The sequence below is a fragment of the Topomyia yanbarensis genome, chromosome 3 (assembly GCF_030247195.1).
Source record: "Topomyia yanbarensis strain Yona2022 chromosome 3, ASM3024719v1, whole genome shotgun sequence".
NCBI lineage: Eukaryota > Metazoa > Arthropoda > Insecta > Diptera > Culicidae > Topomyia > Topomyia yanbarensis.
Window position 1 is genome coordinate 1,910,639 of NC_080672.1, and position 10,836 is coordinate 1,921,474.

Here is a 10,836-nt window from a genome sequence, read left to right on the forward strand (position 1 = left end):
GTAGATAGGACACACGACACCTTCCATCCACTCCTCCGGTAAAATCTCCTCCTCCCAAATCTTGGTAATCACCCAGTGCAGCGCTTTAGCCAGTGGCTCGCCACCGTGTTTTAGTAGCTCGCTTGGTATTTGGTCAACCCCAGTGGCTTTATTAGTTTTGAGCCGGCTAATCTCCTCCTGGATTTCTTGGAGATCCGGAGCCGGTAGTGTAATGTCTTCCGCGCGTGCTCCCAGGTGCGTTACCATGCCATCCTCATCGTCTGCTGCATCGCCGTTCAGGTGTTCTTCGTAGTGCTGCCGCCACCTCTGGATCACCTCACACTGGTCCGTGAGAAGATTCCCGTTTGTATCTCTGCACATGTCGGCCTGTGGTACGTGGCCCCTGCGCGAGCGGTTCAACTTCTCGTAGAATTTCCGTGTGTCTTTAGCGCGGTACAGCTGATCCATCGCTTCGCGATCTCGGTCTTCCTGCTGGCGCTTTTTGGTCCGGAAAACCGAGTTCTGCCTGTTCCGTGCCTGTTTATATCGCGCCTCGTTCGCCCTCGTGCGGTGTGGCAGCATTCTCGCCCATGCTGCATTCTTCTCTTCGACTAACTGCTCGCATTCGCCGTCGTACCAGTCGCTTCTTCGGTCCGGGCCCACCGTACCTAGTGCAGTGGCTGCGGTGCTACCTATGGCGGATCGGATATCTCTCCAGCCATCTTCAAGGGCAACTGCGCCTAGCTGCTCTTCCGTTGGTAGTGCCACTTCCAACTGCTGCGCGTATTCTTGAGCCACTCTGCCATCTTGTAGCCGCTCGATGTTTAGCCGCGGCGTTCGGCTTCGACGAGAGCTATGCACTGTCGAAAGTTTTGAGCGTAAGCATACTACAACCAGGTGGTGGTCCGAATCTATATTCGCACTGCGATAAGTGCGGACGTTTGTGATGTCCAAGAAGAATCTACCGTCGATTAGAACGTGGTCGATTTGATTTTTTGTTACTTGGTCCGGTGATCTCCAGGTGACTTTGTGGATATCTTTGCGAGGGAAGAAGGTGCTTCGGACTACCATTCCACGGGAGGCTGCGAAGTTCACACATCGTTGGCCGTTGTCATTTGATACGGAATGCAGGCTGTTAGGCCCGATCACCGGTCTGTACATTGCCTCCCTTCCTACCTGTGCGTTCATGTCGCCGATGACAATTTTCACGTCTCGCAGAGGGCAACCGTCGTATGTCTGCTCCAGCTGCATGTAGAACGCTTCTTTCTCGTCGTCGGGTCTCCCTTCGTGTGGGCAGTGCACGTTGATGATGCTGTAGTTGAAGAAACGGCCTTTGATCCTCAACTTGCACATCCTTGCGTTGATCGGCTGCCACCCGATCAAACGTTGGCGCATCTTGCCCAGCACTATGAAGCCGGTGCCCAGCTCGTTGGTTGTACCACAGCTCTGGTAGAAGGTAGCCGCTCGATGCCCGCTTTTCCACACCTTCTGTCCCGTCCAACAAAGTTCCTGCAGCGCCACGATATCGAAGTTGCGGGGGTGTAGCTCGTCGTAGATTATCCTGTCACATCCTGCGAAGCCGAGCGATCTGCAGTTCCATGTTCCGAGTTTCCAATCGTGATCCTTTATTCGTCGCCTGGGTCGTTGCCGATTGTTCTGGGTCGTATTCTCTTCTGTATTGTTCGTTATGTGGGTTTTTTAAGGGGTGGCTTATAGGGCCTACGCCAACCACCTGTCTCGCCGGTGGGCCATCGTGCCAGGACTGCTTAAGGTCCCACCTGGGCACCAGGACAGGTTTACACCTTCCGAAGAAGGGTAACCCCCCCTTCCCTGCCAGCATACGACCAAAGTTCCCACCGGGGTTGGTTACCCGATCTTCACTAAGGTTACTCGTGTCCCAGTCGACGCCACGAGGAGGCCAGGGCTAGGAGTTACTGGGCAGGAAGCTAAGGACCGCAAGTGGGGTCTATTTTATGCCTTCAGGTACGAGAGGCTTACGCACTGCCCAGTCATTGTCGACCATATGTCAATGTGGGGAGGTTGGCTTCCAAAGACGGGGCCATATCCGATGCAGCCTGACGAGTAGGGGGTGGGGCACCTCCGTACGTTCGTTCTAGGACGTTCAGCGCACGCCGGAGGATCATTAGGGGGATTTTCTAGCGGAGTGGTAGGACGACGGTCTCTACGCAGGTTTTTCGCTGGTGTGCTCGATAGTGACTTCGATGCGATGCGGATGGACCCGTGGTAGAGTGGGGCCAGGATGTGGTTAATCCTTTCTGTGTTTTTTCCGGTGATCAAGATTCCATAATATATCTGGCTATGGATCAGTGCTTCACTTATGTGGAGTCCAATGTTCCTATTGCACTTCGGACGCCGGAAACATATGCTCTGTACCAGCTTTTTGCGGTAGGCGTATTCTTTCTTCACCCTCCGAATGTTTCCGCTCCAGTGTGACTCCAAGAATGATCGGTTCCTTAGGCTATTTGAGAATCGGCTATTTGGATCGGGCGGTCAGTGGCTCGATAGAATGAGGCGCAAAGGTGGTGTTATAAACTTTGCTCGGTAGCCCAAAAGTACATTCACGTGCGTGCCCCTGGACGCCGGAATTCAGTCATGATGATATGTGTAAATAAAAAGGTGCCCAGAGGGCTAGGGTGAACTTACCCGGTGAACGACGTGGCCTTCTTCATTATGTCGTGGATGCCGGCGCTCCACGTGACGTTCACTGTGTTCCAGTCTGGCTCCAAATCGATGGCTGCCGTTGACCACGCGGTTCGCCCTTCACCGTGCAGACTGGTCGGGCAGTGGATGGCGTATCTCGTTTCGGCTCTCGATGTGCTTCACCGTATTCGGACCATGCTCCGAGAAGGTCGCTCGTGATCCGGTTCTCCCACTCACGACACAATCACTTGCTCGCTCAGACCGATGCGACACTTTTCCTTCAGGTTGTGGCGGTACGTGCTCGGTCCGATTGTCCAACGGCTGCGTGGGAAGACTAGCACGCTCTTTTGTCACAGTTCTGGCCTGCTCCCTCCAGATTGGGTCACCACTATTGTCCGAGCTGTCACTGCTGAGAAAGTTTCACTCGCGACGACAATTTTCCGACGAGTTTTTTCACACGCGTTAAAATCTTCTCCCGAAAAAAATTGTGCCGGTGTCGCATCTACGACCACCATATTCTCGCCCGATCTTTTTTCTTCGCGTGTCAGAACCAAGTGAAGTCTGTCCTGAGCGGAAATTGTCTGCTGTCAAACTGCTTGCTCAAGACAATATTTTGCTCGCCGTTCCTTTCAAGCCACCAGCCCTTCAGTATTTCCTTCGTCTGGTTCAGCCGGTGTCACCCTCATGTCGATGGTTGAATATTTTATTACACACATATTGCCGAATCATCAAACTTGACTATTATTTTAACTAACGTAACAGTGGATATAACAGCTTTTAGATGTGGAAAGCCGGAAGCCGACAGAGGTTGCCCACTTGAAGATGGCGTCGACTGCAGTTCGTAGTCCTTCCCGTCACAACCACTACTACTATGTCGTTGGCGTAGACGAAGATGAATATACCCTTGGGGAGGGTGACAAATATGGAGTTCATGCTGATGAGGAAAAGGGTGACCGCCAGCACGGATCCCGGGATATTCTGTTTTCCCCGGTGTAAGTTCTAGATTCGCTGCCGCTGAATCCGACCCGGAATTGGTGGTTTTGTAGGAAGCTCTGTACATAGAGGCCACGGTTTCCTCGAATTCCCCAGCGGTCAAGCTGCCGAAGTATTGTAGAGTGGCAATTGCTCTACTACTGATAATGAGGTGACTAGGTGGGTTAAAATAGATGCTGGCGAGCGGTGGCTATTGAAACTTTGTTCTAGATTACTCGTGTTAAACTTGCCGTCTATTCTATATGGTGTGGGTGGGCGAGAAAGCCTCGATGGAACTAACATCCAGAGGTTCGGGAATGCGTAGCTACCATCCAGACAAGTAGATAAATAGCAACTCACCACAAAATTGTACTCTGTTTTCAAAACCTGTTCTATAGTATCCCAATTTATATCATGAAGTCTACAAAAATCTGCATAGAATTCAAATATCTGCAAACCTGGTATCAATGTATTCCTCAGACTCGGGGACAATCTTTTACTACCCCATAGAAAACCCTCCCGATTTCGCTACCGACTAAATCGGTTTGCGTCGGCGCAATCGGCCGCGTATGTCACCAATTGATTGGTCGATTGTTGCACCGACTCTTATGGGGGTTTAACATGGGCGTCTGTCGACTCGACACCCCATTAAATACGACCGACGAAATCTACTGAAATCGATCGATTATTTGGTAGTTTAAAACTAGAACTAGATTTACACAGAGGTGCAATTGTTCACCGACGAAACCCAACTTGGTCGGTCAAATAATCGGTCTACCCCGAAGCACCCGATTTCGTCGGTCGACTGTGAACTATGAGGATGTCAGTGGCACCATAATCGCATATGCGACTGCATTCCCAACTAAAAATATTTTTTAAATTACCGTTAAAGCGGGCGAAGAACTGTTTTCGAGGGTTATATCTGCTTGCATGATGAAGCAGTACATGTATAAAATATTTACTATCGTAGAAGATGTAGATTTGCAGCATTAACTGAATGTATCCAGTGAACGAATTTCGGAAATCATACATAATCATACTGCTAGCGATGAACAGCGATGGAACAGATTATATTCGCAGAGGATTGCTGAAAACCACAGATGGTGTGCCGGCCCAGGCGAAAATGTATTTTAAATATCAGGACGAAGTGGCGTTTCAAGATGGAATGGTGTTACGAAACGAGAAAATAATAATTCCTCTAACATTGTGACGTATAATGATTGATCGGGTGCACAATCAGGTGTAGATGGGACACTCAAGTTCCGCAAGTTAGCACGCGCAAACATTTTTTGGCCTAGGATAATGAATTTCTTGTAACGGTAGATCATTACTCTGACCATTTACTATCAGATCTAAGAATGCATACTAAGGTGGATTTATGCAAAAGGAACTTTTCTTGGCATGTGTAGAACCGAAAGGCCGCAGTAAAAATTGCAAGAAAACTAATCAAGAAAGCTGAGGATTCCAAGCAAGACTTCTGGCTTAGGTTACTGAACTGGAGGAATACACTAATCAAACTTGAATCCAGCCCGGTATCAAGGTTGTTCTCTCGGAACACAACATGTGAGGTTCCCATGTCAGCAATGAACCTTATGCCGTGTACTGTTTCGGATGTATACCAGAAGTTAGTTAAGCTAATAGACGAAGGGTAAAGTACCAGTACGATAAATCAACTCGCCAGCTGTTTTCTCTTTAAGTACGTCATCCTACCAAAGCTTGGGTGCTGGCTGAAATTAAAAATAAACATGGTGAATGCCTAGGGGCAGATCACTTGTGATGTATTTTTAAAAATCAGCGAAATTAAATGCATTTCTTTCCATCAAAATAGAAATTCGTAATGCATTTTGCGTTGCGTGCAATGTATTTTGCGTTGCGTGTAAGACATCAAAACCCTAATAACTATAGTAGTGGTAACAGTTTCAAGCACTTTTTCAAACGAGATAATTATTACAATTACATTACAATTATTACAATGTTAAATTTAATAATAGTCGAAATTCAGTCACAAGTCAGACAGTCGTTAGTGAGGATAGCGATAGTGATAGTGTGGAACACTATCCTGGCAGTAGGGACCGTGAACGAGTTCTTTTATTGAGAGCCGAAGCATGATTTCTAGTTAACTCTCTACATACAGCGCAAATTCGTTAGTTGGGTCACGACTGCGCCCCAACTAGCGAATCGTATCCGTTAATTGGGGCAACTGACAGCTGACAAAAATTACCCAAGGGAAACGCTGATTTTTTTGTTTTCTTTCATAAAAGTTGTTTTTTTGTGACCAGTTTAAAGTTGTTTTTTTGTGACAAAGTATGTCATTAGTGTTCTTTTTGCCATCAATTATTTTTTGATAAATTCCTTCACATAAAACAGGAAATGGATACACCGTCGGGAAAAAGCCGATAAAGCACAAACATACTACGTTGTTACTAGCTAAAAAAGATTGGATAATGTGATTGAATACATCAGAGATGACTTTCAAACTAATTGATGTTGAATGGAAGAAGCGAAATATTTAACACATTTATTTCACTAAAGTCATTCCGAAATATGAATTCAAAAAATAAAATTCCATTGAATTTCAAAGTATGATTTTTTCTGGATCGCCACAGAAATCAACCAATGAACCTCTTGAAATCAATGACATTCAAACGTCAATCAGTTTTTGACTTTCAGTTTTGACATAAGAGTGTCTTTTAGTTGGAGCATGCCCCAACTAGCGAACACCCAACTAACGAACAGCCCAACTAGCGAACACCCAACTAACGAATTTGCGCTGTATAAGTATTAGATTTCGTTCCGCATAGAAAAACTCATAGTAAGAGAACTGCGGAGAAAAAACAGCATTTTTGGCAACGTATGCCCCGGCATTGTATGGCAACACGTCCAATGTTATAAGGATAGGCAATGTTCGATTGGATTCGTTTTTTGACAGCTAAACGCGAATCCAATCGACCCAAAATGGAGTCTCCGCAGTTCTCTTTCTAGAGTTTTTCTAGTTCCGCATACTCATGATTTTCGCGTTCTAACACAATTGACGAGAATAAGGCTGAATTAGCAATAAACGAGACTGTTCATTGTTCGAATTACGATTTTTAGTTATTTTTGTTGCTGCAAAATGCATTACGAATTTCTATTTTGATGGAAAGAAATGCATTTAATTTCGCTGATTTTTAAAAATGCATTGCAAGTGATCTGCCCCTAGGTGAATGCTCATATTTAGTTGAAAGGAACGGGACAGTCTACACGATGATGTGATTGTTAGACCCCTCGAATAGAATAGATAATTAGATTAATACCGTAACCGAGCACGCGTGTTTCACTTTTTCATTCCAAAACCGAAACGTACCCTGGAAATTATCGACATTGGTTGAATCCCGTTAGCGAAAAGAAAAAAAAATCGCCACATCATTTCACGAGAGGTGTATACCAACCATTATTTTTGAACAGCCTGAAATGTTGCGATGATGATGGCAACATTGCTATAAAAATGACAGTAACTCAGGCCGACACTCACAAGTGCTCACTTAGTACAAAATAATCATCAGTCAGTTGTAGGAAAGTCAAATTAGAAAAAATCACCAAACGTAAATTTCATTATTACTTCTTGTAACTAATTACATTAGGTTTTTATTGAGTTTAAATGCATAAAACGGTAGTGTTAGGACTGACGCTGCTCATATCGCTGCAGATAGCATGGTCAAATGTAAGTATTCGGTGAAATGTAAACAACCTTCCTAAAATGACACCCATTTTTCTACCTTCAAACCTGATTTGCGGAAATTATCTGCATCGATAAAAAGGCTCAGTCCTACGAGGACAAACGTTGCAAATGCATCTGCCCCAGCATCAAATCGGTCAACAACAACACGGAAGATGACTCAGACCGGATGCTTATAATCGACAATGTCCCACCCAACAAGTGCAACTGTGACGGAGTTATTTTGCCTAGGGTAGCAGATAGAATCAAAGGCAAAGAGCAGGAATTTTGTCCCCGCTGCGATTGCAAGTACGAGAACAGAAACACCACCATTATTAAGGTTTGTTTTATCGCAAGCTACTGGCACTTCGAATATCGAGATAAGTGCGGTCTGACATCTTTTCCTTCTCAAAACAGGTGGTAGTCATTATTGTGATCTGGATCATCTCCTTGCTGGTGATATACATGCTATTCCTGATGTGTTTGGATCCATTGCTGAACAAACGGGTCAAGGCGAACTACCAGGAGCACACCAATGAAGATGTGAATATCTCCTCTCGTGATAATAATAATAGTAGTAGTAACAGTTTCAAGCGCTTTTTCAAACGAGATAATTACAATGTTAAGTTTAGTAATAGTCGAAATTCAGTCACAAGTCAGACAGTCGTTAGTGAGGAAAGCGATAGTGATAGTGTGGAATACTATCCTGGCAGTAGGGACCGTGAACGAGTTCGTTTATTGAGAGCCGAAGCATGATTTCTACATATAAGTATTAGATTTCGTTCCGCATACTCATAATTTTCGCGTTCTAACACAATTGACGAGAATAAGGCTGAATCAGCAATAAACGAGACTGTTCATTGTTCGAATTACGATTTTTAGTTATTTTTGTTACTGGGAGCCATGGCATTCATATCTACTTATCAGTATTGTTTGCATAGGGATTTCGATGAACGATACACTTTTACGGCACATTTGAAAATGTTCTCATTTTTCTATTTCGATTTCGTGTTTTCATTTCCAGGAGGACACCTCAGTTACCGTGGGTAATCATAGCCAGGATATGCAGGTGCGAGACGGAAATGTTCTTAACCGGGTTGGACACTCGCAGGATAAGTGGAAGAGACAGGTGCGGGAGCAACGGCGCAATATTTATGATCGTCACACGATGCTGAACTGAGGGCATTAAATCAGTCCGACGTAGAAAAATTATGTTAATCTGTTGATGGTGAAAACACATTTGTAATAGAACAATAAATGTACTGAATATTGCTTTGGCTATTTGTTAGTTTTTTTTTCAATTCATTCAATGTTGAATTTCGCTGGATCAATATATAAAAATAAGTCAATTACGTTAAAATAGGTCTAACACCCCCACTGTAAGTCTATTAAAAACGTAAATGGAAGAAAGCAAAAAAATTTGCCTCCTGTGAGAATCGAACTCACGACCGCTGGTTTACAAGACCAGCGCTCTGCCAACTGAGCTAAAGAGGCTATTTGTATGTGGAATGCACCTAATGTTGTACGGCTTATTTTATCCGATTTTGCTGCACATGATATAGCATGCTTTCGTGAGTTCTGAGTTACTTCACTCATTGTATGCTCTAAAAATAGATCAACAGTGATTCTGAAATAGTTCCTGAAATATAAAATTTCATTAAGATAGGTTTGAAATAGTTAAAAACCATTTCTGACAAATTCCGAACAATAAACCTGTGTTTTGCTTAGTAACCATAAGATGGATTTGTTTGGGACTGCTCTTAGCATATGAACATAGACTTTATTGTATGAGATTCATTGTTCAACAGCAAAATAATTTTCGGGCAAGGCTCGGTCATTGGAATACAATTGGAAGATAACCGGCTCCTAGGATCACTCTAGGAATGTATAAATTGCATCAAATTAGAAAAAATGCATTTAATTTCCATTTTTGCATCAACTTTGTACTGCTTCGACGTTTTTTTGAATGCAGAATTTATTGCACGCAACGCAAAGTACATTATAAATTTCAATTTTGATGGAAAGAAATGCATTTAATTTCGCTGATTTCTTTTTATTTCGTTAATTTCGCTCAGAATGCAGTTGTGGATGCGACGAAAAATTGTTTTCTAACAAACATGTCGTTTGCATAGACATCACGTTTGTTATTACCCCTTTGAGCATAGGAAAATTAGCTAATCGCCTTAACAGCGTAAATTATTTATTCAGTTACTATTCTAATCTTTCAAATCATTGAAATTTGACGAGATTTTCTTGAAAACGCTCGATTGTAACAACGATGAGATTATTCGGATAGGGCAGCAACATAACGCCGCTACTGTTTTTCAACGATTCTACTTTGCTGTTTCGTTTTGGATGCAAACTTGTTTACGCTGATGGCCATTGCCAAAATTTCAACCGCATGAAAAGTGCAGCTAAGATGAATGAGATCCAAAAGAAAATATTAAGTTGTCATTATTCTGTAATTTTAGCGACTGAGACTAGGTGGGACGAAACAGTTAGAAGTGAAGAAATTTTCGAAACCATTTAGGAATGAACACGATTCTCGAGTATTTGGTAAGAAGTCACAAGGGGGCGCTTTGATTGCGATCTCGGCAAAACTAAATGCAAAAGTTATCACAACTATAAAATCAAAAGAATTCGAGCACGTGTGGGTGAAAGTACATGTTAAACTCACGTTTTCGCTGCAGTGTATTTTCCTCCAAATTTTGCTCGAAAAAAAACTGCTGCTGAATACATTATTAGTAGTCTTGCCCCGGACGTAAAAGTTCTCATATACGGCGATTTCAATCAACATGGTGTTGATTTTATTCCAGGTGCTAAAAAAATGAGAGCATCCCTGTTGTAGGAAAAAATGAAACTTTGCAGTTCATTTGCGATAAATCTACCAGTTTAGACCTTAATCAAATAAATCATATAAGAAATCAGCGCCATTGTAATTTAGATTTGTTAATGACGAGTATGGACGAAGACTTCTGCGTAACTGAATCACTTACTCCATTATGGAAAAATGAAGCTTATCATACAGCAATTGAGTTTTCTATATGCTTGCACTTTAACAACAGACCTAAGTATAGTCAATTTGAAGAGATATTTGATTACGATCCCGCTAACTATGAAAGCTTGATACAAAAAATTACTGTTATAAACTGGCAAATAATTTTAAGAAATGAAGAAAATGTTGAAGCTGCTGTAGAAATCTTCTACAAAATATTATTTGAAGTCACTCACGAAAATATATCTTTGAAAAGAAGAAGGCGTCACTATAACTCAAAACATCCCATTTGGTTTAAAAGAGAAATCAAAAATTTAAAAAATTACAAGCATGAAGCACACAAAATCTACAAAAAATATAGCAGCGAAAATAACTCGACTAACTCTTTAAATCTATGCGATCAATTGATCCTTGCTATTGATATTGCGTTTGAAGAGTACAATGCAAGAACTGAACGCAATATAAATACATGCTCAAAAAACTTCTTTAATTAAGTAAAAACTAAAATAAAATAAATAAAAATTATTTCTCTACG

The 10,836-nt window shown here is 42.7% G+C and overlaps 1 protein-coding gene and 1 non-coding gene across 2 annotated transcripts; one reads left to right on the forward strand and one right to left on the reverse strand.

Annotated features, from left to right (window-relative positions):
* The first annotated feature begins 7,139 nt into the window (after positions 1 to 7,139).
* LOC131692614 (uncharacterized protein CG1161) lies at positions 7,140 to 8,584 on the forward strand. Its single transcript, XM_058979773.1, has 4 exons — positions 7,140 to 7,312; positions 7,410 to 7,646; positions 7,724 to 7,849; positions 8,331 to 8,584. The coding sequence occupies exons 1-4, from the start codon at positions 7,250 to 7,252 to the stop codon at positions 8,484 to 8,486; spliced, it is 582 nt and encodes a 193-aa protein (XP_058835756.1). The 5' UTR covers positions 7,140 to 7,249; the 3' UTR covers positions 8,487 to 8,584.
* Positions 8,585 to 8,727: 143 nt separating this feature from the next.
* Positions 8,728 to 8,800, reverse strand: Trnat-ugu (transfer RNA threonine (anticodon UGU)). The gene has a single exon. It is a non-coding gene; the product is annotated as a tRNA-Thr (tRNA).
* Between the last annotated feature and the right edge of the window lie 2,036 nt (positions 8,801 to 10,836).

What these genes read in the sequence shown, in the direction of transcription:
- LOC131692614 (XM_058979773.1), top strand. Translation starts at nt 7,250, where the DNA reads ATGCATAAAACGGTAGTGTTAGGACTGACGCTGCTCATATCGCTGCAG. An exon ending in TGCAGATAGCATGGTCAAAT is followed by an intron (nt 7,313 to 7,409) that starts GTAAGTATTCGG and finishes ATCGATAAAAAG; the next exon opens with GCTCAGTCCTACGAGGACAA. An exon ending in GAAACACCACCATTATTAAG is followed by an intron (nt 7,647 to 7,723) that starts GTTTGTTTTATC and finishes TTCTCAAAACAG; the next exon opens with GTGGTAGTCATTATTGTGAT.